Source organism: Pristiophorus japonicus, chromosome 7 (genome assembly GCF_044704955.1).
Source record: "Pristiophorus japonicus isolate sPriJap1 chromosome 7, sPriJap1.hap1, whole genome shotgun sequence".
NCBI classification, from domain to species: Eukaryota; Metazoa; Chordata; class Chondrichthyes; family Pristiophoridae; genus Pristiophorus; species Pristiophorus japonicus.
In genome coordinates, this window is record NC_091983.1 from 113,562,556 (window position 1) to 113,587,880 (window position 25,325).

The 25,325-nt window shown below is 43.4% G+C and overlaps 1 protein-coding gene across 1 annotated transcript; it reads right to left on the reverse strand.

The window, feature by feature from the left end:
* Positions 1-375: 375 nt before the first annotated feature.
* tmem200a (transmembrane protein 200A) lies at positions 376-9,240 on the reverse strand. The gene is made up of 3 exons (XM_070884441.1): positions 9,226-9,240; positions 8,525-8,960; positions 376-2,426 (listed from the first exon to the last, which is right to left on the reverse strand). The coding sequence occupies exon 3, from the start codon at positions 2,409-2,411 to the stop codon at positions 948-950; it is 1,464 nt and encodes a 487-aa protein (XP_070740542.1). The 5' UTR covers positions 2,412-2,426; positions 8,525-8,960; positions 9,226-9,240; the 3' UTR covers positions 376-947.
* Between the last annotated feature and the right edge of the window lie 16,085 nt (positions 9,241-25,325).

The window sequence follows — 25,325 nt, forward strand, 5'->3', positions numbered from 1 at the left end:
CAGATATTTCCAATGGAACTGCAGAAAAAATATAGCAGTGTATATTGCTGACCTGTAATGCCCATTTTAAATGGCCATTTTAAAAAGGTGAGCTTAGTATCGGACAGGAAAACAGGGAAGCCATGTGCTGCCTTATTATACCCGGAATTTAATAAAATTGCACTGCCCAATAAAAGTTCTCATACGTTCTGTGTAAGTGAGAGCACAACTGGTAGGGATCCAGGTCGTGAATCTTGTGTGCCATGTGAAACAGAAGGAGCTGGCCCAGTTCCTGCTGGCTAAAGCATTTCACCAGCAGAGTTTTCTACTATCACATGTCCAAACGATTGCTGATGATTAATAAGATAGAAACATGTAGAACAAAATTCATCTGATACGCACATTTTATTTTGTTCCAAAAATAGCAAAATGTATATTAAGGACATTAATATGGAGTTAATAGCAAAATATCTGGCGAATTGCCGTCCAATATACAGACAAACTTTTTACTGGAAGTACAACCATCTACGTCCCAATTTATAGTTCAATCAATTTTCATTTACATTAAAATTTGAATAACACTTCCTTATTGTAGGTTTAATACCACTTGCACTTTAAACTTAGAAATTCTATCTATCCATCAGGGATTGAGGGATAAATTAAAGGTAAATGCTATTCTGGTGTTGTTATTGTCTGTCTGGACTGAGATTTGAACTCAGTCAATACCTGAGCAGCTGGTTAATGCAGAACTGACAAACACAGCATGAAATATATCTGCAACACTCCAAACCAGCATGAAAAAATCCCATTGATGCAAAGATGCCAGTTAAGATCACAATCTACAAATATTCAATCTGTAATTTGTACTGAAAATAACATCTCTTTAAAATAGACATGCACTTCTCACATAAATACATTTCTTGAAAGTGCCTTAAAATTTACACACATGGTAGGAAAGCAATGCTCCTTCAAAACCTTGTTTCCGAAGCTCCACGCCTTAACTTGTTATCTAAAAACTCATTGTTTTCAAAACTTAGATTATTGTGAGATCTTGAGATCATAAGTAATTTCTCTTTATTTGTATAACTGCCTTTTACAGTAGCCTGTGGTACAGGTAGTGTGTCCATTGGATCTTCTTTATTTTCCAGTTTCACATAACCTTTGCTGTTACTACGGTCAAGCCTTGGCCAGCTTGGGTGCTTTATTTGCTCTGCTTGAACCGTGAGTGTTGAGGGACCTCTCTCCAAGTCCAAAGACTTTGAATGACAGGATAACATGTGAAGGGAAGTGTTTGATCCAAACTCTTTCTTGGGGAAACCTGGTGATAGAAATATTCCCATGGATGCACCAGAAAATGCACTGGGTGAGTTTCCATCTGTTACAGTGGTGTTGCTTCTTAACAAATGTGGATTAGGTGGCTTATAGGAGTCATTAATATCAGTTGACGGCACTGTTAAAGAAGTCATAGATGTGTGTCTAGTCCTACTTTTACTGAGGTCAGAATCCTCTGTGATATTATCAAGTTCAGGCTCATCAATCACACAATTGTTAAGTTTAATAACAGGGAGTGTGAAAGCACTGATAGATGATGAAACAATAGACTTTGTCTCACACTTTTTAGAATAGCTACCTTTCTCGCTTTGAGATTCTGTCTGTAGCCTATAGATGGAGCCAGATAGTGTTGGGGATTTAGGGTTTAAGAGTGTATTAACTTCCTTAGGTAGTCCATCCTCTTCCTCATAAGAGTTCCATTTCTGTGGAGTGATTCTATCATTAGATGACCCAGAAAATGACATTAATACATTAGCAGCCAGCTTAGCAGCACATTGGTTGTCATAACATTTGACATCAGAATCCCCAGAATGGCCAATCCAAGCTCCATTCATATGTCTTTGCTCTTTAATTCTTTGGCTATGGATATCAATGACAGTGGAATAAATATCTTGCATATGTATCACTTTTGTTTCTTTGTCCCTATTTTCATGTAGTATTGCATTAGCACAAATAAATATAAATATCCCAATCCCCATGGTGAAAGGGCCAATCATTTTCATTTTATCAGAATGTAAGTGCTGTTCAAAAAACTCCACTAATACTCCAGCATGGTCTGTTATTACATGAGACCCATTATCTGGGATTCTGGATTTGAAAGCTACAGGATGTTTCTTATCTGCCTCCTGTGGCCAATAACCAAGAACTGCCATTGCGATCCCAACCATCAAAATTAAAATTCCGAGAAAAAGGAAAAATCCTGAAGGAGAATAGAGTTTGATTTTGCCTCTTACTACAACGACATCGGCTTTGGGTTTACGCTTGGGTCTCCTTTTCTCTGGAGCAGAGGATGGAGGAGGAGGATGAAGGTGCTGCGATCTAGCGGAGTCCTGTCTCTTCAGGGCTGCCAGCCCTGTTATTACACCCCCTGTTGCTATCATAGTGCTGTCTTCTTCCTTGAATATAAAGAATAGGATAATACAATTTCAGAATGATACAGCTAAATTTTTATTAATGTACACAAGAGCCATTCTCTGAATAACCACATACAATAACTCAGAGAAATATTATTAATAGGAGGGCTATTGAGCAAGTGTTAAAATAACAAGCATCAATTAATTACACGAGAGATTCACATTGCTTCAAATTTACTATTAACAATGATATTACTAAATCCTTACATCTCCTTTTACACCAAGTTGTTTTAACCATATCAATAATATAATAGTTAAAATTAAAGCTTATTATGGGAAGCACAGGGCCAAAAGAAAACTGGGCCATAAATTTGGCATGATGAAGATTTGTGCCTGTGAATCCCATACAGGTTTAAGCATTTCTCTGGTCGCTATGTGTATTGACATCATATGTCTGTTTGTGAAGATTTCTTCTGTTAGGCATTTCTAATGAAATCAGAAAAATGTTCATGTACAATGTATATATTATTTCATTAAAATATATCAAACAGAAGAAATCTGCATCAATGTAATAACAATTATGCTACACATAGCAACCAGAGGAATTCTTACCTCTTGCTGAGTTCCCATCGCAGGCAAGCCATCATGTAGGTAAAGTACTTTCCCACAGAAAGGAATGGAAAATTGCAGCACAATCATGCTGAGGCACTATCAAATACCTCCTAGGGTCTGGTTGTTAAGCAGAGTTTTCAGGGGCTCAGTGGTCGACTATCTCGCTGCCTTCTTGGCCATGAATGTGGATGGCACAGAGAAGCAGCAACAGGATTGGAAGAGGAAAAAAATAATTAAAAATGTGAAGTTCTTTGGATGTTAAATAGTTAGGACTGGATCGACTGGGTCTGTACTCACTGGAGTTTAGGGGATCTCATAGAAACATAGAAAATTCTGATGGGACTGGACAGGATAGATGTAGGAAGAATATTCCCAATGGGGAAGTCCAGAACCAGGGGACACAGTCTAAGGATAAGGGGTAAGCCATTTAGGACTGAGATGAGGAGAAACTTCTTCACTCAGAGTGTTGTTAACCTGTGGAATTCCCTACTGCAGAGAGTTGTTGATGCCAGTTCACTGGATGTATTCAAGAGGGAGTTAGATATGGCCCTTACGGCTAAAGGGATCAAGGGATATGGAGAGTAAGCAGGAAAGGGGTACTGAGGTAAATGATCAGCCATGGTCTTATTGAATGGTGGTGCAGGCTCGAAGGGCCGAATGGCCTACTCCTGCACCTATTTTCTATGTTTCTATGTTTCTAAAATCGATCATTAACTATGGAGACACTTAAACACAAAAATCTAGGTTGACACTCCAGTGCAGTGCTGAGGGAGCGCTGCACTGTCAAAGGTGCCGTCTTTCGGATGAGACATTAAACTAAGGCCCCGTCTGCTCTTTCAGGTGGACGTAAAAGATCCTTTGGCACTATTTCGAAGAAGAGTAGGAGAGTTCTCCCCAGTGTCCTAGTCAATATTTATCCTTCAATCAACATCACTAAAACAGATTATCTAGTCATTATCACATTGCTATTTATAGGAGCTTGCTGTGTGCAAATTGACTGCCACATTTTCTACATTACAACAGTGACTACACTTCATTGACTGTAAAGCACTTTGCGACATCCAGTGTTTGTGAAAGGTACTATATAAATGCAAGTCTTTCTTTCTTTTCCAGATCCACTCTAGAGATATGAGCTAGGAATTTCATCTTTCCAACAACTTTTAGGAATGAGAAATGATTTACAAATTGTTGAATACAGATCACAGTGAAAAATTGTGCAGTATACAACTGGTATCAAATGTAACTTGTGGAATTTGTAACTTAAGCGATGTGTAAACAGTTATATATTGGTAATAATTTAGCAATCTCACTTTTTAAATTTAGAGAACACTGGAAACGGTCATGATAATGCAGCAGTAAATGAGGCTGGGATTTGGGCATACTGTCACAGTAACATGGGCAGACAATGCATTTGTCTGGTGCTATACTCGAGTTCTTCATACTGTTAGTGGCTGAAAAGTGGAAAAGCATTCCACTTTCATTGAAATATCAAGAAGTTACACCATAGAAACAGACCATTCGGTCTAACCAGTCCATGCCGGTTTTACTCTCCATACCCCCATGAGAGCAAACAGTTCTAATCACATTTATCCACTCTATTCCCATTTCCCTTCTACCCTATTTCCTTCATCCACCTAGTCAATCTAATCTTGAATGTTGACATAGGGCCCGAACTTGGTGGCCTTACCGCCCACTGCCGCTGGCTGCCGGCGAGTTTTTTGGGTGTTCTCCCCTTAATGACAGTTTCCTCTAGGCCTCCCGCTGGCGGGAGGGGAGGACCACAGGAAACCGCCCGCTGACAGCCACCAGAGTGCAAGGCGTATAAGTGACCTCCCGCTTGCTGAGCTGCCATTTTGGTGCGTGCGGGAGTCAGCGGCAACAGGGGGAAGGACCGCTATGTGAAGGCAGATCTAACCCCAACGGTAAGTAAGAAGACCTGCAAAAAAAGGTTAGTGAACTTCTTTTATTTTTTTTTAGCGATTTATGTGGATGGGGTCCCCTGAAGGTGTTCCAGTGGGGGTTTTTTGTGTGTAAACTTTTATTTTTAGCTGTTCCCCCTTCCTGGGCCCGACTCCATCCTCAGCAGCACTTTGGCGAGGATCGCATTTGCCACTGAGATTGGGAGCTCCTGCCCGCTGCCGCCCAGATTCACAGCGTAAGTCGTTTTTTTGCCGCCGGGCGGTACTGGCATATCTTTTAGAGGAATCTTTCTGGCAAAGTACTGCCAGGTCTCTCGGTGGTCCTTTGGGTGGCACTTGGGCAGGCCTTAGCTTTCACCAAGTTTGGGCCCATAGAGTCTGCCTCAATCACTGTCTTTGAAAATAAATTCCACAGAACTCACAACTCTGTGTAAAGACGTTTCTTCTGCCTTCAGTTCTAAATCTCTTACATTTGATCATGTATCTATGGCTCCTCAATTTTGACCCCTCAACGACTGGAAAGAATCTGCTTCTATCTCCCGTAATATCATCCTTTCCTTGAGTACTACATATTCTATATAGGAGTATGAGTGGAAATAAAATGTTAGACATGCCAGCATTGCACTGCTTTCTTTACCTTACACTTCAGTAGAGTAAATGTTATCGATTGTTCTGCTCCAAAATCACATGCTGTTATAAACTGCTTAAATAAGTACAAATTGTGAACCCAGCACATAATAATGATCGCAATAACATAAATATAAGTTATGTGCTGTGGGGAAGGTTTTCATAAGCCTTTTCATGGCAATCTATTTTGTTAGACACTGATTATAGACCATTAGAATAATTATAATGACTGGCCAAAAGTACAAAATACGTTTCAACCGCTAGTCCACTAAGAGCAGAACACTGGAAAAAGAGAAAGAGCAACACAATTGCAATAAACTTAATTGACTGACATATCTGATAACAGATCACATTGTGTAGATATATTAGTGTGATTTTTACTTTGTGTAGAAGGAATAAACAGATGTCCTGGAGCTGAGAATGTTAGACCACTTTTCAAAAAGAAACAAAGCCTAAATGTAACCTAGAAGGTCCAATCTCACAATTCCAAGCTTGTATGGATTACTGTTCATATTAAGAATGCTATAGTCTATTTGGGCAAATGTTAAAAACTGCATTAACTATTGTAATGACTCAGTAACTACAATGCTACAGCATATGATTCTTAATAATAACTTGCATTAATATTGTGCCTTTAACATAGGTGAAAGTCCAAAGGTGCTTCAAAGGAGCATAATTAAATGAAAATGTACACTGACAAGCCAATGAAGGATAAGAGGGTGACTAAAAGCTTGACTAAAAGAGATAGGTTTTAAAGAGGATTTTAAAAGGAGGAGAGGCAGAGAAGTTTAGGGAGGGCAAGGCCATGGAGGGATTTAAACATGATAAGAATTTTAAATTTGAGACATTAATGGACTGGCAGCCAACAATCTGGTTGAGCCTGAGACAGTGGCAGTGGAGGGAGACAGAATTGATGGCAAGGGTATGGGGTTTGTAGCTTGGCCCAAAGATGGCTTTGGTCTTCACAATTGGTGGAAATTGGGGCTCATCCAGGGTTGGATGTTGAACAAGCAGGCTGACAATACAGAAGCAGTGGAAGGGTTGAGAGAGTTAGTGGTGAGATAGAGCTTTGTGTCATCAGCTTACATGTAGAACTTCAAATTATGTCTCTGAGGTGGCAGCATGTATAGGAAGGGGTCAAAGATAGATCCTTGGGGGATTCCAGAGGTAGCTGTGCAAGGGTGGAAAGACAAGCCATTGCAGGAGATTCTCTGGCTAAGACTGGGTAGGAAGGAGGACAACCAGGGAAGGGCAGTCCTACTCAGTTGGATAACGGAGGGGATGCGTTAAAGGAGGATGGCATGTTTGATAAGTAGCCCTGCATCAAACACAAGCACCACTGACTTTACTGTATGCTTTGCCTAGAGTGAGAATGTTGCCAATTGCATTGCGGTCACTGTGGGAGGGAAGTCTTCTCTTGCACCACCATGTGTATTGATAACGGAGTGATGTTAACAGTAAATGCTGGAAATCTCAGCGGGTAAGGCAGCATCTGTGGAGAAAAACAGAGTTAACGTTTCAGGTCTGTGAATCGTCGTCAGATGAGTTCTGACGAGTCATCTACCCGAAACGTTAACTCTGTCTCTCTCCACAGATGCTGCCTGACCCGCTGAGATTTCCAGCATTTTATGTTTTTATTTCAGATTCCAGCATCCGCAATATTTTGCTTTTGTGTTGTGTGATGTTAACAGTGCCCATAGAGATAGCCATTAACTGCACGTTTCTCCCCAGCAGTGGGTGTAGGTGATACTTCAGGGTAGTATTAAATAGGGTGAGAGAAATTCCACATGGACATGGAATTGATTGAAATGGAATAAACTGGAAGAGACTGTATTAGCTATTTGCGTACTTATTATTAGTTTCCAGCAATGGTTCTTAGTTTAAAAAATAACCTCGAGATTACAGTTGTTGGAGTTATTGTTGAAACTTAATGTGTTGTTAGAAGATTGTACTAAGGTAATAATAAACTATCACTCTCTGCTAATGTCACCATAATTTCTAAGCCTAGTCTTAGTCCATTTATTTCATTTCAAATGATATGCTCTTTTTATAGCTGCACTACCGATCATTCTGAATCTTTACATGGTTAAATTGCATATGGATCGAGTTAATTAGTAATAAATAAGAATTGAGCCATGGTTTACTTTCTATCATTATTGCCCAATGTTTCCTTTTCTCCGATTGCATTCCAGTAACATTGTTTCTATAATCACAGAGTATTCATTGATTTTTAATCTGCAAAACTGACCTGAAATTAAAGGTCAATTCTGGAAAAAATATCGATGATTTCAACGCTAAACAAAATATAGTCGATAACAAATACATCTTTATAGCACCAACAGTATCAGAATTGAGACATCCCTCAATTGTGCTCCGCACTTCCATGTTTATTGACTACCGGGCGCTTCATGTCTCTTTTTAAAAAACGAGCCAATTTGATGAAAGGCTATCGATCCTGTCAGTGTAATTCCGTCCAGTTCCAATTGTAACAGAATCAGGGAGAACCGGTGCTGGCTCACATAAGGTAGGCTGGCTCACACAAGGTGCAACCTCAATCACAAAGGGCTCCAAATCGCTAGATTTTTTTGTGTGCCACTATTTAGGTCAGAGCACCTCGCAAACTACATGGAGATCCTCTCATTTCTTCTGATCACCAGTTTGTTATAGTTTGTTATTTACCTTTGCAACAAGTACCAAATCGGAATGGTATTTTACAGTCTGATATCCTTCCCATTCAAACGCTTTGGGGAGCCACCTCATACTTAGCAGCAGCGATCTCAGCAATTTATAAAAAAACAAGAAATTGACAGAGAACTAAAGTGATACATTCACATTTGTATCTCATTTACACTTCACAATACATCCAATAGTCTGGTTTCGCAGTTAGTTTATTACATGGTACACGCTAACTAGTCCGTCTCTCTGGCTGGAGAGACGTTTTGGATTTGTTTACTGACTTCATTTTAAATGTGAAACTCTCACCTGGATGAAAGAGCGAGCTCCTCGAGTATATAATCCTGCCTGTGTGCGTCTCCTTGGTTTCAACAGATCGAAGCTGGAGGAAGGAATCGGTTCACTGGAACGCAATCCTATTTTAGTATTAAATAGACTCTTTTCAGCAGGATGAAAGATCGAGTTCCTCACAGTACCACCTTCATCATTTTATAAACTTTCTCTCTCTCACATTCGGGCTTGTTACATTTCTGCCTTTCTCGGAAGGGCTGGAGACGCGGTTGGGTTTAACTGGACGGACATCGCGTTTTGAAACAGTTCTGACTCCCTTCATTTGGCTTCATCTCGGTCATTTCGGGCAGGACTCGGCTTGTGCCTGCAGCGGTCCCAGGATGGAAGAAGCGGCCAACGCGTTGGAGCCGCTTTCACAAAGGAGCGACCAGATCCGTGTTTGCCCAGACACAGCCTGCAGGGGGGAGGTAGAATGAAATGTCACATACAGCCTGTGCTCACAGTACAGTTCTCAGCCCACATTTCAGCCTAACAGACGATAAAAAGTTAACTTTATCTCATTTCGGATCTGCAAAGCGAGAAAAAATTTAAAACTCTGACAATTACTAAATTACCTCGCACTTAGAACTGCAAGTTATTTTCAGATGGTGAACTCTTAAACAAAGGGGAAGGATTTCTTGTAAATTTGCTTTCTATGGTGATTATCATTTGCCACTTACTTGACCAGATTAAGTTTCCCCTCCCACCCACCGCGGAATGTTATCTCCTTTGGGTTCCTGGATATGATCTTGCTAAGACTAAAGACTGAGGTTGGAGGTATCAGAGCAAAGAACTGGGACTTTTTGTCACCACGTGATATTTCCCTTACAAGGAATGTGACGCACATTGAAGCTGGGAGCCTCTTTCTGTCTTCGGATCACTCTTCATTTCCCGATACCTGCAGCTCTCTTCCATCTCGGATAGGCGTTCATTGGTCAGTTAGATTTCCTGCATCTCATTTGCGTTATTTGAGTATCTTCCTTTTTCCACCTCAATGCTTGAACCCTCCCTCTGTGAGAGTTGGAGAAGGTGTGGATTCCATGCCCTGAATGTGAATTCACTGGATAGCGTTCAGTCCATGTAGTCCAGTGCTCCAAGGACACAGACTGGCTGTTATCATTCTCACTGACACAGGAGATCTCGCCCTAGTAAAGTAACAATATAGTTAGTTTTACCTCTCAAGTATCTGATACAAGCACTTTCTAGTCTTTAATATCCCCTTACCAAATAACAATTAAACTCGGATTGACCTGTTTGTGTTTACAACAATTAGGCTTTGTTGCCTTAAATGGATCTTAGCAGCAGAATAACACAGTGCACACTATATGATATAATGCTCCTGTCCTATAACTTCTGATTTACCACAAACAATACCATGAGAGAGCCATTATTATTTGGACCAGATAAAACATCCAGGCATTCTATGTCTGCAAGTATGTGTCATTAAGATAGATGGGCTCATTCTAACAGATCCTGGACCTGAGGTTAATGAATGGTTTCCCTCTTCCTCTCTACTTACTGTACAATTTGAAATACAGGTCATTAACGAACAACATCACACAAAGGACACAATACTCTGGAATCAAAGTTAAATCTTGAACGATAGATCATCAACATCTTTTAGTTGGTTATGGTTTATTGAATGTATTAAACATTCTTCTCTCCCCCAGCTGCTGTTTCCTGGCAACTCTTTTGGATTTTGAAATGACTTTTATAACAGACTTCCTGTTGTTCAGATCTATTGGATATGTTGATTATTTTTCCATCTACATACATTATTTCAACCAGGGACGCTCATCCCTATAACTGTCATAAAATTATCCAAAACTACAAATGAAACAGTAAATAAGGATTTCTTTGTATCTAGGCAAGGATGGCTATTTTAAAATTTATTTTTTTGCATGTGACTTGACTTGTGATTTATTATCAATTAAAGATAAAACATTGCCTGGAAACCGAAGCAATCCCCTGTCTAGCAACATTTCCCTGTGGATCAATGAGTCATCCAGAATCAGTCACAGTAGCTTATAGTGTAAATGTAAAAAAAAACTAAGCCACATCCTAGCTCGACACCTTGTAACAGCTTAGCCTCATTGCAGCTGAAAGTCAATGCTCATTACTGGGCCATCAGTTATTTCTGGTTATGAATGCTGCAGCTCTGAATTTCCTCGAGAATCGGTGTAAACACGGGTTATTTTCAGGGCAGGACCTAGTTACGCCCTGTTTGTGCAGTGCTGGGGAATCCTGGGGCAGAATATTTACAGAGAGATGGGCTGAGAAGAGGGGGGGGCGGTTCCGGTAGCACACGGGAAACCCAGAAGTTGATGCAGCGCATCTGTCAGTGGCTTTTTAACCCAGCCACTGCAGTTGTATCTGACATCCAAGCTTTCTGACCGATTAATGCGAACTGGCATGACAGCGACATACATGCATCTATTTCAGCTAAGGAACATTGCAAAGATGACAGTTGAAAGATTGTGAAGCAAGATTGGTTGGTGATAAAAATGGATTGTCAACATTCAAAAGCTGCCCCTCACTTTAGTGATGCCTCCCTGGGCCTCATGCTGCAAGGACCCACAGGGAGCTTTTATTCCCTTCTGATGGGAGGAAGAACCCAGCCTCAATGATGAAGAAGCATGATAGCAGAGCAGAACAACAGTTCGAGTGTGGTGGCACACTCCTGGATACAGCACTGGAAGAGATTTAATGACCTCTTGAGGTCAGGAAAAGCGAGTACAATGCCACAGTCTACATCCTGATGTGTGTGTCATCATCAATGACATGCATGAATGAAGAGATAATGGAGGAATCCATCTCAAGCATGACTGGCCATGATGTTGCAGGCTTTAGCTATGATGTGTTCATCAATGGAAAGGGTGGCCACCTGCATGGAGCATATAACCTGGCAGTCAAACTAGTGCATGCCTACCCGCACCAGCAGCTTGCACACTCTGAATGCCACTTTAACTACGATGGATCAAAACCTAGCCTTGGCTGTTCATCACCCCACTGATGTACAGCAACGTACTCTCCATTGCTAGCAGGGAAATGCTGGTGGGCCATGAGAGGGATGATGGTGAAAGTGGTCATAGAAATGGGAACTCTGCTCAAAGCGCTTCCAATTCACACCCATTGCAGCCCCCCCTCCCCCCCACCGCCCCCTCCCACCCCCCAGTCAGTGTCCCACATTCTGCCAATGGCGGAGGCGGAGTCTGCCCCTGCACAGGTGCAGGTGGAGCATTCTTTGGTGGGGGCCCCCACAAGCTCCAAAACCCAGAGGACCTTGGCCAAGAGTATCTGAGCAGTCAAAACAGGGAAGTGAGCAGCCTGCCTCTACCTCCGCTGAAGCTACAGGGGTTGCACCACATAGGGGTTACAGGAATAGAAAGATGAAAGATTATTAGCTGCATAAGGCTATGCACATGGATGCGTTAGACGTGTCACAACAATAAGTTAAGAACATAAGAAATAGGAGCAGGAGTAGGGCATACGGCCCCTCGAGCCTGCTCCATCATTTAATATGATCATGGCTGATCCAATCATGGACTCAGGTCCACTTCCCTGCCCGCTCGCCATAACCCCTTATTCTCTTATCGGTTAAGAAACTGTCTATCTCTGTCTTAAATTTATTCAATGATCCAGCTTCCACAGCTCTCCGAGGCACTGAATTCCATAGATTTACAACCCTCTGAGAGAAGAAATTCTTTTCATCTCAGTTTTAAATGGGCGGCCCCTTATTCTAAGATTATGGACCCTAGTTCTAGTCTCCCTCATCAGTGGAAACATCAGTGTCAAGCCCCCTCATAATCTTATACGTTTCGATAAGATCACCTCTCATTCTTCTGAATTCCAATGAGTAGAGGCCCAACCTTTTCAACCTTTCCTCATAAGTCAACCCCCTCATCTCTGGAATCAACCTAGTGAACCTTCTCTGAACTGCCTCCAAAGCAAGTATATCCTTCCTTAAATATGGAAACCAAAACCGTACGCAGTACTTCAGGTGTGGCCTCACCAATACCCTGTATAACTGTAGCAAGACTTCCTTGCTTTTATACTCCATCTCCTTTGCAATAAAGGCCAAGATTCCATTGGCCTTCCTGATCACTTGCTGTACCTGCATACTGACCTTTTGTGTTTCATGCACAAGTGCCCCAGGTCCCACTGTGCTGCAGCACTTTGCAATCTTTCTCCATTTAAATAATAACTTGCTCTTTGATTTTTTTCTGCCAAAGTGCATAACCTCACACTTCCCAACATTATAATCCATCTGCAAAATTTTTGCCCATTCACTTAGCCTGTCTATGGGCTAGATTTTCCATTATTTTTGCATGCATACCGCTCAATAACGTCCATTTTAACGCTGAAATGAGGTGTAATGTCCATATATCGCCCATTTAGGCACAAAATGGAAACTGATGCCCATTACTCGGTCACTTATTAAGGAGCTTTACTTTCGGTATGTACGTAACGCCTATAAATATAATACCGCCCGCCCACTTTCTTTTGGGTGGAATCATCGGAATGGGCAAACCCAACGCCTACAATATCGCCCAGTGTTACTTTCAGCACGTACTTAATGGCGAGATTCAATAATACCGACCGCCCACTTTTTTTGTCGTAAAGGTCACACTTGCCGAAATTAATGCCCAGTATATCGGCCAGCGTCACTTTCAGCATCTCACACACATATCACCCACAATCTCGCTCGCCGAAAATACCGCTGTGAAAAAGTTGAATTGATCTGAACTAATCACAGCGGTGCGGACGCCATTTTGTAAATCGCAGGTGTTAGCGTTAGTGTTTTCTTAGAAGAATCACTCAACACTCAGGGTCGGTTCCAATGCTGAAGCAGCTTTTATTACGCTCAGCGGGAAGGGAAAACTCAGGACCGTATCCAGGTTTCTCTTCACAGAACAAAGAGTTACATGTACCTTTATATGTTTTACAACAGTTACAAAACAGCTTACTGCAGTTACACAGCTCATCACGGCTGGACACAAGCCAATCATAACGATTATAGATTACATATAGGTTTTTTAATCCAATAGAATTCTCCTAGTAACCAGGGAACCATTGTCAATTTGGGTTGATCGATGACTTTATATGTTCTCTCCCTAGTTCTTTCATCTGGGAGAAATAATTGGTTTGTAGCCTTGTTTACAGCAAATGGTTTCCCTCTTATCTTTCTTCCTGGGGAATTAATTGGTTTATGGCCTTGTTCACAGGAGATGGCTTCCTTCTTATCTCTGCCTTCCCAGGCATTCCTACAGTGGGCCTCACAGGGTTATTGCTCGGTCAGTGAACGTTCAACAGTTCACAGTTTGACTACCTGATTTCCCATAATGCCTGGGCAGCCATTTTATGTGTGTGTCCATTTAAGCTTATGTGAGTTCTAAATATCCAGCAGGTGCCTAATGCCTAAGTCTATATATATCTTTCGACTCTCTACAACAATTCCCCCTTTCGGTAAAGGGACTAGCCCTAGTCCCCTTTTAACCGAAATACTGCCTTTATCTGATATTTGTGCACGGCCCGGTATTCCTTGCCTCAACGTGCTGGCCAGTCACGCGGTTTCAGGAGTTCCGGTTGCTCAAATCAAATTAACAAAGGCTAGCTCCTCCCGTCCCCTTATCAAACAGACTTGTTTAATATCCAGGGAACGGTGATTGGTCCGTTTCTGCCGTTTGTGGCGCCTGCATACCTGGCAGGCCATCACGCCCCATGTTATTGCTAAGATTAATTGTATTCCGACCAGTGTGTGTGAAATAATTCGAATCCATGGGTGGATGTTCACATTTATTCCCCAGTCCCAGACCTTTCTCCACCAACTCTGACTTTGTAAGTCTACCTCGGTATCTTCTTTGATTTTAGTTTGTAGCTGGTGATAGAGTTTTACAGATTGACCCACTCTGAGCCTCAACTCCCGTAATACTTCGGTTAGATGTGGGATAGGGACCTGCTCTGGCTCGTCATAATCCTGCAAATGATCATGGAGCTGATCAGTTACTTCAATAACTTCGGACTTCCGGCGCCTAACCTGGGTGATATGCGCTTGCCCGATCGCGACAGGTCGTAGTGGTGTAAAGCAAAAGTTTGGCTGCGGTATAGGGCACTGCAGGCCATTATACTGGTATGAACGCTCAGTAGTAGAGACGCAGTATCTTCCCCTCCCTCCGTAGCCTGCCCTCGCGAAGTGCATGTGTGCGGGCACTATTTCTAGTACACACCCATTGGTTCGGTTAAACCCGCACTCGTCTAGTTCGCCTCGGCCCACCGGGTGAGGGCATACTGTGATTTCCCCCCTTTGCTTGCAATCTGCTAGGGAAATCCCGGTAAGTATGTTGTTTCGACGAACGGCAGAGGTGGTGGTTAGGTAGTAGCGTATGGAGACATTTTCCCGTATTACTCCGATATTCTCTAGTTGGTATAAGGGGAACGGCCCTGAGTCCGGCGTTGCTATGGGGATCAACAGGACTATCCCTATCCCGGTAGTCCTACCCATCTGGCAATCTGGAATTGCGGGGTATACTCGGGTCAGTCCCTTCAGAGTACAATTATCCAGTGTCCCCCTTTGGTTCGCCAACTGAGCTAAATGTGAACTGTCTATCCAATCGGGTACCTCCCCGCGTTGGATCTGGTTGAGGTTGTGGCGGATCTGTCCCACCATCCACAGACCATAAGCATGACAGAGTTGCCCCTGTCTTTGCTTTATTGTATCTTCTTGTTCTCTATCAATGAGGTGATTGATGGTTTTAGCGTGAGCTTCCAGGACTGAGATGCCATCCAACTGGATTTCGGCCCCCTCCTTTCCTAGGTTGGCCTGGTCTTCCTGGTTTTGCTCCACCCTCTCCAATAACCCCTTCATCACCCCTTTAAGCTGTTCTACCCTCTCATTTAGCCCTTGTATGTCTATCGAGTTCACTACGGAGGTTCCTGTATTGAAAACGGTAGCAACATCATTTACTATTTCCCTCTTCACCCTGGGTGCTAACCCCTGTCCCCGGAACTTACTGGCACCCATGGCATCGGCAGCCTGCTGCATTACGACTTTACTTAATACATTGTACATCTTCCTTGACTGTTCGGTACAATATTCCGGCATCTGGATGCCTGAAATATTGATCAGAACAGGCACAATTTCATGTTTAACATTATCATACAATAATTCCCCTTCGTTGTACATTGCAATCCCATTTTCTGGTCCCTTAGTAGTTATGGGACAAGGCAGTTCTTCGGGCAATGTAGTGATTCTTATGGGGCGCGGTGTCGGAGGGGGTGAGAAACATACATACAATTATATTGCAGCCGCCCCCGCCTCCTCGTAATACCCACACAGCCCCATTCCCTTCTTGCGGATGACTGATTGCTGGGATTGTCCCGGAGGCGCGCAAATTATGCCGAAAGTACATTCATCAGGCCCTTTGACATCCCTCCGTTTAATGCATCTGCTCCTTATACCCGTGGAGCACTGTACACATACTCTTATTCTTATTAGGATTCTTATTAGGATTCACTTGTAACCATGCATTATAATAAGTCCTGTCCTTGCTCCAGTCCTTGGTTGCTGGGATGCACATTCCGTCCGTTAAATTAAACAAGACTCCATAGTTCATATAGTTGTTTATTTCCAGCGTGCTCTGCTGTCCGTCGGTGTTGCCCAGGGTACGTGCATGTCGCAGGGCTATCCATATTACGAGTAGCGCCTTTCGTATTCCCATTCCGGTAAGTATTATCTGTAATTTTAAACAGACGGCCTGGTCGTCACCAGGGGTTAAGTTTTTTTGCTCTACGAGTGTCCCTGTCACCCTGCAAAATCAGAAGGACAAGGTTATAATCGAACCATTTTGAGCTGAATCTGTAGGGCGTGCGCCCGTGTCTTTACCCACTTAAATATTACCCAAACTCCTATTATGACCAAGGCCAAAGCTATTCCTCCAAACATCGCTGTCTGCTTTACCGTTAGGTTGGGTTTGTGGACTACACCTACCCACCGTGGGGTACATTGGCTCTATTGCCAGAGGTGATGGTGCTATGGCTGCGCACTGCACTATCCGTCTAGTCCCGTTATCTCTTCCAGCCTGTTTATCTTAGCTTTTAACTCTTCAATTTGTTTTATTGAATATCTATTTCTTTATTGTATCAGGCAAGTATTATTACATAAGCTAGTTCTGTTTTTATTTTTGTTTCCTCTGTTAGGTGAGTCTTTTTTTTTCCTATTAAGAAATCCAAATTAATAATGTTCAGTATAAAACGGCTGTCAATGGAAAGGGTTAACTCCTTTCCAGGTTTGTAAGAAGACCTGATGTCATTACGTGACTTCACGTAATCATCTGAAAAAAAAGTCTTTGTGCCTTCAAAACTGGCTTCGAAATTAGGAATCCGTTAAACAGCATAAATCATTAGAGTAAACTCCAATGTTTTCTTAACTTCTAATTCAAGTACTTGCCAAAGAATTTTTTTTTTTTAAATTGTTTTAAAACAAGACCACTCATACAATAGCAATTTTGTTTACTGAAATTCAATTCTGTTTTTTTTTATTTCTCTCTTTCTCCTCGTTATCTTCAAAACCCTCCTGCTTGTTTAGACTGTTCGGGACATTTTGGAAATCTTTTCAAACTGCATTGAAACTTTTTCATAATTGAAAATTCGAATCCATGTAGAGTGTTTTTTACTTATTCCAATTTTTTTTTTTTCCTCTTCTAATTAAACCAATATCTTTTTCACAGCAAACATCAACTAGTATTTAGTAAGTTATGTCTTTTTCCATTTAGTCCGTTACATCTTTTTTTTTTCTTTCTTCAAATTAGGTTTTGTATTTTACACGGAGGGTTCGTAACTCCATAAAGTTGTTAATTTGTTTACTTTCAAAGTGGCGTCTTTATCTTTTTCTTTTTCTCCATAACTGGAATGGAGACCAGCTTTGAGAGTTTGAGTGCTGCCTTTCGTTATCTCAAAATGCTCCAGTTTCAAAGCCGTTACTAAAGCTTGCTGTTTTTTAACATTTTCCAAAAGTTCCTTTTACACCTTCGCAGATAGCTCGCCACTTGCCCAGGAGTTTGACCTGATCAGATTTAATTTAATCTTTTTTTTTTTAAATCCACCTCAGTATTTCCTGTGCCTTCTCTGAATATCTCAAAATCCCAATTCAAACTTTGTAATTTCAATCTTTATTTGAAACTTTTTTTTTTAGAAGCTCTTTTTTTTTAAAGCATTCTTTATCTCATTCCGAGACTAAATTTATGTCTTTCAACCCAATCAATCATTGCATGTTTTCTTTCGGCAAGTAAGTGAGCATGTCAAATAAATATTTTGCTCAACAAACCTATTCTTTATTTGTTTATTCTCCTAGCTCCGTAACTTATCATCCGAATAAATCCACACCTGCGTTTCTAACTTAAATGTCTTAAAACTTCCCACATACAGGACAACATTACAAAGGGTTTAAAAAAAAAGACTTTCACTCTGTTTCTAAAATAAACAGACACTTGCATTCCTCTTCCAACCAGGCTTTCGGAACATGAAAACATAAAACAAAAATTCATTCTGCAGTCAAAAATCACACAGACACTTCTCACTCAACGATCAGACATTTACAACAGTCTCTCTTCTTGTTTTGGCCGGCTCTATTTTTGGATCCATGACCTTTCAGGGAATTCGTAGTTTTATCTAAATAATTCCTCACATAACTAATTCCTGAGGATTCCACCCTGCTTTAATCATTTTTTCAATTAGCTTCTTTTGTTTTTCCGCCAGGTGGCGGGTAAGCGACCCTTCTGGTCCCCACTCGAGTTTACTTGTTTTCATGGCCATTCCTGGGTAGGACTGGTATCGTTAGGAATCTACTCTCAGCGGTCCGCTTTCTTTCTAGCGCGACTTGTAGTAAACTGTCTCTTGGCTACTGTCAGGTCACAAGTTCTGCTGTTACACAAACTTATACAATTCTTAAAAACGCGTTTAAGCAATTCCCGCAGTGCTCTACGTATCCTTAACGACTACCTACCACCGCTCAGCCCGTTGGTCCGACCCTGTTCACAGGTTTGGATTCCGGTAGCCGCTGTACACCGCTTGGTTCTATCCCGGGGTATTTCAAATTACACTACTGGGTCCGGAAGATGTCTCTCGGTATCACGATCCCACGGTCTAAGTGTGTTCCCTACGCCTACTTGGTTCCTGGCCGTCACGTGGGACAAAAGTCCTCTTAATTCAGGCTCAGGCTAGGCGTTTGAGATATTAGACCGTCTCCTCATGTCGATCAACCAGCTTCCACCTTCCGCACCCTTTATACTTAAAAATTGTTTTTTATACTCACCCGGGTTTTTTCCAAGGGCGTCCAGCGACTCCGGGAAATCTTGCCGACTACGCCATTGTTAGCGTTAGTGTTTTCTTAGAAGAATCACTCAACACTCAGGGTCGGTTCCAATGCTGAAGCAGCTTTTATTACGCTCAGCGGGAAGGAAAAACTCAGGACCGTATCCAGGTTTCTCTTCACAGAACAAAGAGTTACATGTACCTTTATATGTTTTACAACAGTTACAAAACAGCTTACTGCAGTTACACAGCTCATCACGGCTGGACACAAGCCAATCATAACGATTATAGATTACATATAGGTTTTTTAATCCAATAGAATTCTCCTAGTAACCAGGGAACCATTGTCAATTTGGGTTGATCGATGACTTTATATGTTCTCTCCCTAGTTCTTTCATCTGGGAGAAATAATTGGTTTGTAGCCTTGTTTACAGCAAATGGTTTCCCTCTTATCTTTCTTCCTGGGGAATTAATTGGTTTATGGCCTTGTTCACAGGAGATGGCTTCCTTCTTATCTCTGCCTTCCCAGGCATTCCTACAGTGGGCCTCACAGGGTTATTGCTCGGTCAGTGAACGTTCAACAGTTCACAGTTTGACTACCTGATTTCCCATAATGCCTGGGCAGCCATTTTATGTGTGTGTCCATTTAAGCTTATGTGAGTTCTAAATATCCAGCAGGTGCCTAATGCCTAAGTCTATATATATCTTTCGACTCTCTACAACACAGGTCGCTTCATTAAAAAGTCTGCTTCAACTTCAGGGGTGTTTGGATGTACTCTAGATTTATTTTCAGGTGATGTGACCATCTGAACAGACATCTTAGCATACTGTGGATGATTGGATTTTACTTTAGGTGTCTTAGTGGGGAAATTTATTGCTTGTGAACAATTGGCATTATACTTATAGTTATTTGAAAGGGGCCAACCATTTCTCAGCCGACATTGATTATAATGCAGATGCTGCAGAGTGCAACTGGCACAACATCTAACCCACAGCATTATGTGCCCAATCTAAGACGTGCCAGACTGATGAGGAGGACGAGACCATACACCCCCGCACTTACAGAGAGAAGCTGTCATGTATCCTACACCAGTTCTATACCCACCGATGGCCCGAAGGCCAGGAAATCACGAAGTACGTCGCAGACCTCAGGAGGCTGGCGGCACCGTGCGAGTTCGGAAACCACCTCAACGAAGCGCTGCGGGACATTTTTGTCATTGGAATTGGCCACGAGGGCCTTCTTCATAAGCTACTGTCGGCAGATATCACAGTCACACTGCAGAAGGCCATCTCTGTGAGTCAGTCATTCATGACCTCGATCTGTGGCTCTAGGCAGATGTCTCACCCTCATGACTCAAACCAGGCAGGTACTGTGCACAGAATGGCGCCACTTAGAGACTGGACTGTAGAGCGTGAAACCTCTCAGGGAAGAGAGAACAGGCCCACGAGTCCCTTAACTCAGAGTCCGCCGAGGGAGGTTAATCAAGTAGCACCATGTTGGCGTTGCAGAGGGTATCACAGGGCTCACCAGTGCCGCTTTAAAGACTATGTATGCAAAGGCTGCAGCACAAAGGGCCACCTCCAGCGAACGTGTAAGAGAAATATGACTCACTATGTCGATGAAGAGTCTGCAGATGGCCAGGAATCCAGCGTGGATTATGAATCGATAGGCAGAGAGGCAGCCCAGCCCCACGGGGAGGTACATAGCATGCTTACCTGCACCACCGAGTGATCCCCGCTGAAGATGTAAGTCGATAGAGATGGCATTCCAGTCTTCATGGAAGTGGACACGGGGGCGAGCCAGTCAGTGATGAATCAAGATGCCTTTGAGAGGCTATGGGACAAGCAAGCTGAACGACCCAAATTGGTCTCGGTTCAGACAAAGCTGCGCACCTATACCGATGAAATCATCTCAATCGTTGGTAGCGCGAATGTAAAGGTACTCCATGATGGCGCGGTGCACAAGTTACCTCTGTCGATTGTTGCAGGTGATGGACCAATGCTGCTCGGCAGAAGCTGGATGGAGAAGATCCATTGGAAGTGGGAAGACTTCACCCCTCCAGCGATTGATGTCCTCCGTGCTCAGAGATAAAGCCAGCCCTCACCTGAGGGTGGACCCGGCACCGGAGAGCAGACCAGCACAGCACCCGAGGCACAGACCACTCAGCGTGACTGCGTGGAGATGATCCAGCTGAGATGATCCGAACACACCTTCCTGGCTCCAGTGGCAGGACCCCGGAGGAAGAAAATCGGATCCAGAGGCGACTTCCCAGCTTCGGAGGCAGAACCCAGGGAGAAGAGGATCACTGCAGTCACTGTGGATGGAGGAAAGATGGCGCCCAAACCACGAGGTGAGGCGCTGAAGAAAAAGATGGCCTCGGCCAGACCACAAGGTGCAGCGCTGATGGAGCAACACGTGGCACCAAACCGAGAAGCGGATTGAGGTAAAGAAAGCAAGGCTCTCTTAAAGGAGGCCTGCTACCCACTACAATTAAAGGGACAGTTCCACACACTTAAGCAATGGAATAGTAACTGTAAGTCAGAGACAAAATATGTAATTGATCATGTAAAATGTGTAACTGATAACCTGAATTGTGTACATGCAACCAGCGAAGAAAAGTCACACGATTATGTAAAATGTGTAGTTGATGATCTGAATTGTGCACATGCAACCAGCGAGGAAAAGTTGCGCGATTGCAATCGGACCCACAGAGTGTCCATCATAAATAAGGAAAAGCTGTGCGATGCAGGATTCCCATTGCATGCAGCCAATGCAGTGGGCAGACACCCATCGGGAGCACACAGGTCCAGCGAGCTACCCAATGCTGTAGCCTGCATCTCGGGGACCAGAGTCATGCACCACGAAGTGTGGCCACAAGCAGCCAACATACACGAGCTGCAGAGCAAGTGACCTCAGCAGGGTAATGGCACCGGTATCGATACCATGATGCCCCTGATCGGCTCCATCTCTCAGGCACCCGATGGCACCAACTGCTACGAGCCTGAAGGAGTAGACTGTGCAAAGGTGCAGTCCCTAGATCCCATCGCCACCAAGGCCATACCCGTAAATGAAGGGTCATCTGCCACAGTTCCCCCAAAGGGGACCAGGACCAGCCAGGATCCCAAACCACACAACGCCCAGGCCAGCGAGTCACAGTCCCCTGTGCACTGCTAGGCGACAGCTCCTCAGGAAGCAGCAGCGACCCAGGGCGCAAAGAAAGGACAGGGAGGTCACCGGCATCTATGAATCGGCCCGATGCTAGGCACCATGGCAACAGCCCCAAGAGCAGACAACTCGAGCCAATTGGGTTCCCACTGCCAGCACCGGGCACTGAGCTGCCACCAGACTGCAGGGATAAAACCCAGCAGCTCTGGAACTAGTTTGTCCTCACGCACCGGTCACTGCATCGATAAGGCATCTCACCAGTCTAACGTACTTGTCTCACAACAGAACCACAAATGTAATGCAAACTTGTTTTCCTGAACTTGAATGTACGTGAGTGCTATGAGCCCCTGTAATAATCGATGTGGGGGGAGGGGAGAATGGAGTGGTCAGAGACACACACAAACAGCAACCACCAGCAATCTACTGCACCAACCACTCACCCAAGATTAAAAGGACTGCCAAGGGTCAACCAAACAGAGCCCACATAGAGCTAAGCCCAGAGCACAGTCAATGCAGAGGCAATTTGCACTAAAGGCTCAGGGGAGAGTGATGTCATGTATCCTACATGGCTACTGTTGGTACTATCACAAGGTGTGCCACCAGAGGGCACAGCAGTGGGAGACTTGTAGGTTACCTGTACAGGTGTGCCTGGCCTAGTATAAAAGGCAGGCCACCAGATGTGATATTCGCTCTGAAGTTAACAAATAAAGGTCGAAGGTCACTACAGTTCAAGTACAATGCATTGCCTCGTGGAATCATTACTAGAGCATCTAAGGACACAACAGAAGCAGTCTTACCTCTACTTATCCAAGATCACCTGCCTTCGGAGACTGCGCTTCCATAAAGTGGTTATCAGTGAGATATGCCAGCTCATCAGGTCAGATCTGCAGCCTGCCAGCACCTTCAGGACCTCACTGTCCGTCAAGGTCAAGATCACCGCAGCATTGTTGTTCTACGCGTCCGGTTTCTTTCAGGCCTCCGTGGTCGACATTTGCGCTATATCTCAGCATGCCACACATTGTTGCATTGACAAGTCACTGAAGCCCTGTATGCATGTAGGATGGACTTTATTAGCTTCTTTATGGCCACCGAGGCTCAGGCTGACAGGGCTCTAGGATTCTACTGAATTGCTAACCTCCCCAAGGTGCAGGGAGCAATACACAGTACGCACATGCCATGTGGGCAACTTCTCAGAATGCAGAGGTTTTTCGCAACCAAAAAGGATTTCACTCCCTGAAGATCCAACTCATTGTTAACCATAACCAGATAATTATGGCAGTGATTGCCAAATTTCCAGCCAGCTTCGATGAGGCTCACATCCTGCGTGAGAGCGCTGTATCTGACGTGTTAACCAGTTAGCTACAAGGTCAATGCAGGATGCTTGGTGACAAATGTTATGGCCTAGCCACCTGGCTGATGACCCCTCTGCGTGACACCCACACCGAGGCTGAGAAGCGATACAACCAGAGCCACAGAGCCACATTCAATGTGGTCTAGAAAACCATTGCTGTGCTTAAGCAGCACTTTAGATGCCTGGAGCACTCAGGAGAGGAGCTACAATACAACCCTGATCAGGTAGCTCACTTCATGGTCATGTGCTCCATGCTGCACAACATGGCTATCAGGAGGGGGCAAGAATTGCCAGAAGGGATTGATGGTCAAACCTAAGGAGAGAGAGGAAGAGGAGGACTGAAGGAATGCAAAATTCACAAGAAACACCCCCCCCCTCCCACCTGTGTTTGGGTTCATTCGAAAGGAAATTTAATTTGGACTATCTACTGAAAAGTTTGGAACTCTAAAGTGCTTATGGAAGTAACTACGAACTTTAATAGAATTTTGGATTTTAAATGACAAACTCAAGGCTGTGGGCGGACCTACGGAACTAGCAGAGCCAGTCTAACTAAGTGAAGCTACCTGGGTGTGAGAACTGAGTTAACCTGTCTGGAAGAATGAGTATTTGAAAATCCTTTCCCCACAAGAGACATTAACATCATAAAATCACCCAGAGGTAGCTACCCATCAACATTGGTCTGGACAACCATTTCAGTATATACATCACAAAGAGGCCCAATCCAGCCTGTATGCGAAAGACTAAGCACAAAAGGACATTGCAATTACCAAAGTAATATTTCCATCAGGAAACAGTTTTCGAACATCAACCCACCCAAGACATATCAACTTTTAACGAGCCCGACAAAATATTACAAAGAAGAACTAAGTCCGCCATAATTATACAAAGGATTTTGAACAGATTTGGTGGAAAGGTTAGAACACTGAAATCGTATAACTGACACCTGTTTTCAACAGAGGTTGGGTGGCTGCTAGGTAGCTACAAGGCTGCTACCAACTCAGATGACACTTTGACTGACAGACTAGTACCACACTACGCTGTGTCAGCAAGACAAGGAGAGAAACCAACACGACAGTTGTAAACTAACTTCTCCAGCCTCGAAGTCCTGAAGTCCTGAAGGAAGGAAGAACATCACCATCGCAGCAGCAACCGACCACAGTCAACATGGTATCAAGGGAAAAACAACCGCGATTTACTGTTAGCTATCAAAAGGTTTGGTAAGCATAGTCCCTGCCTGCCCTGGAGTCTAACCTAGCTAGAATTAGGTATTGGGAGGTGGGAGGTATAATTTTACTGTGACCCCCCCTTTGAATGTGTAGTGCATGGTTCTTTATTAGAGTGATTTGTGATTTTAAGTTTGACCTTGTACCTTTCCGTGTATTGTTCTTTATTAGAGTGATTCTAAGTTTGACTTTGTACCTTTCCTTGTATTGTTCTTTATTAGAGTGATTGTAAGTTTGGCCTTGTATTTTCTTACTAAAGTAATAAGCCTGTATTACCTTGACTGTAATGAAAACAAAGTTCTTTGCATCAAACAAGTTTCCTTTGCACTTTTGTCACACCCCCCAAATAAATCCAGAGTAAAGAACCCAAGGGAGTGGGAGCGATTCAAACTACTCAAGTTAATCAGGAGGGAACCTGACCCCCTCATAGAGAACACCCCCTTACAGGACGAGGAGCTGGACACTGACCTCGGGCCAGACAATCAGGCTGACTATGCAACCTTGCCCACGCCCCCCTCCAGACCACAGGAAAGGGCCTGTGGTGGCTGCATTGCTGCAAGACTCTTACGTCAGCAGCTCATAAATGAGCGCTTTGCCTGAAAGAATATTGCTGTTATTGACAAAGCTGACACACTACTGTGTGTGCAGCTCAGACATCAATGGTGGGCATCACCTTGGTGCCAGTTAAAGTTTTTGATTCAAGTTAAGTTTACTTATACCCTTTCATGTTAA

Bases quoted from the DNA above. Each gene is read 5' to 3' on its own strand.
- tmem200a (XM_070884441.1), bottom strand. From the start codon at position 2,411: ATGATAGCAACAGGGGGTGTAATAACAGGGCTGGCAGCCCTGAAGAGA.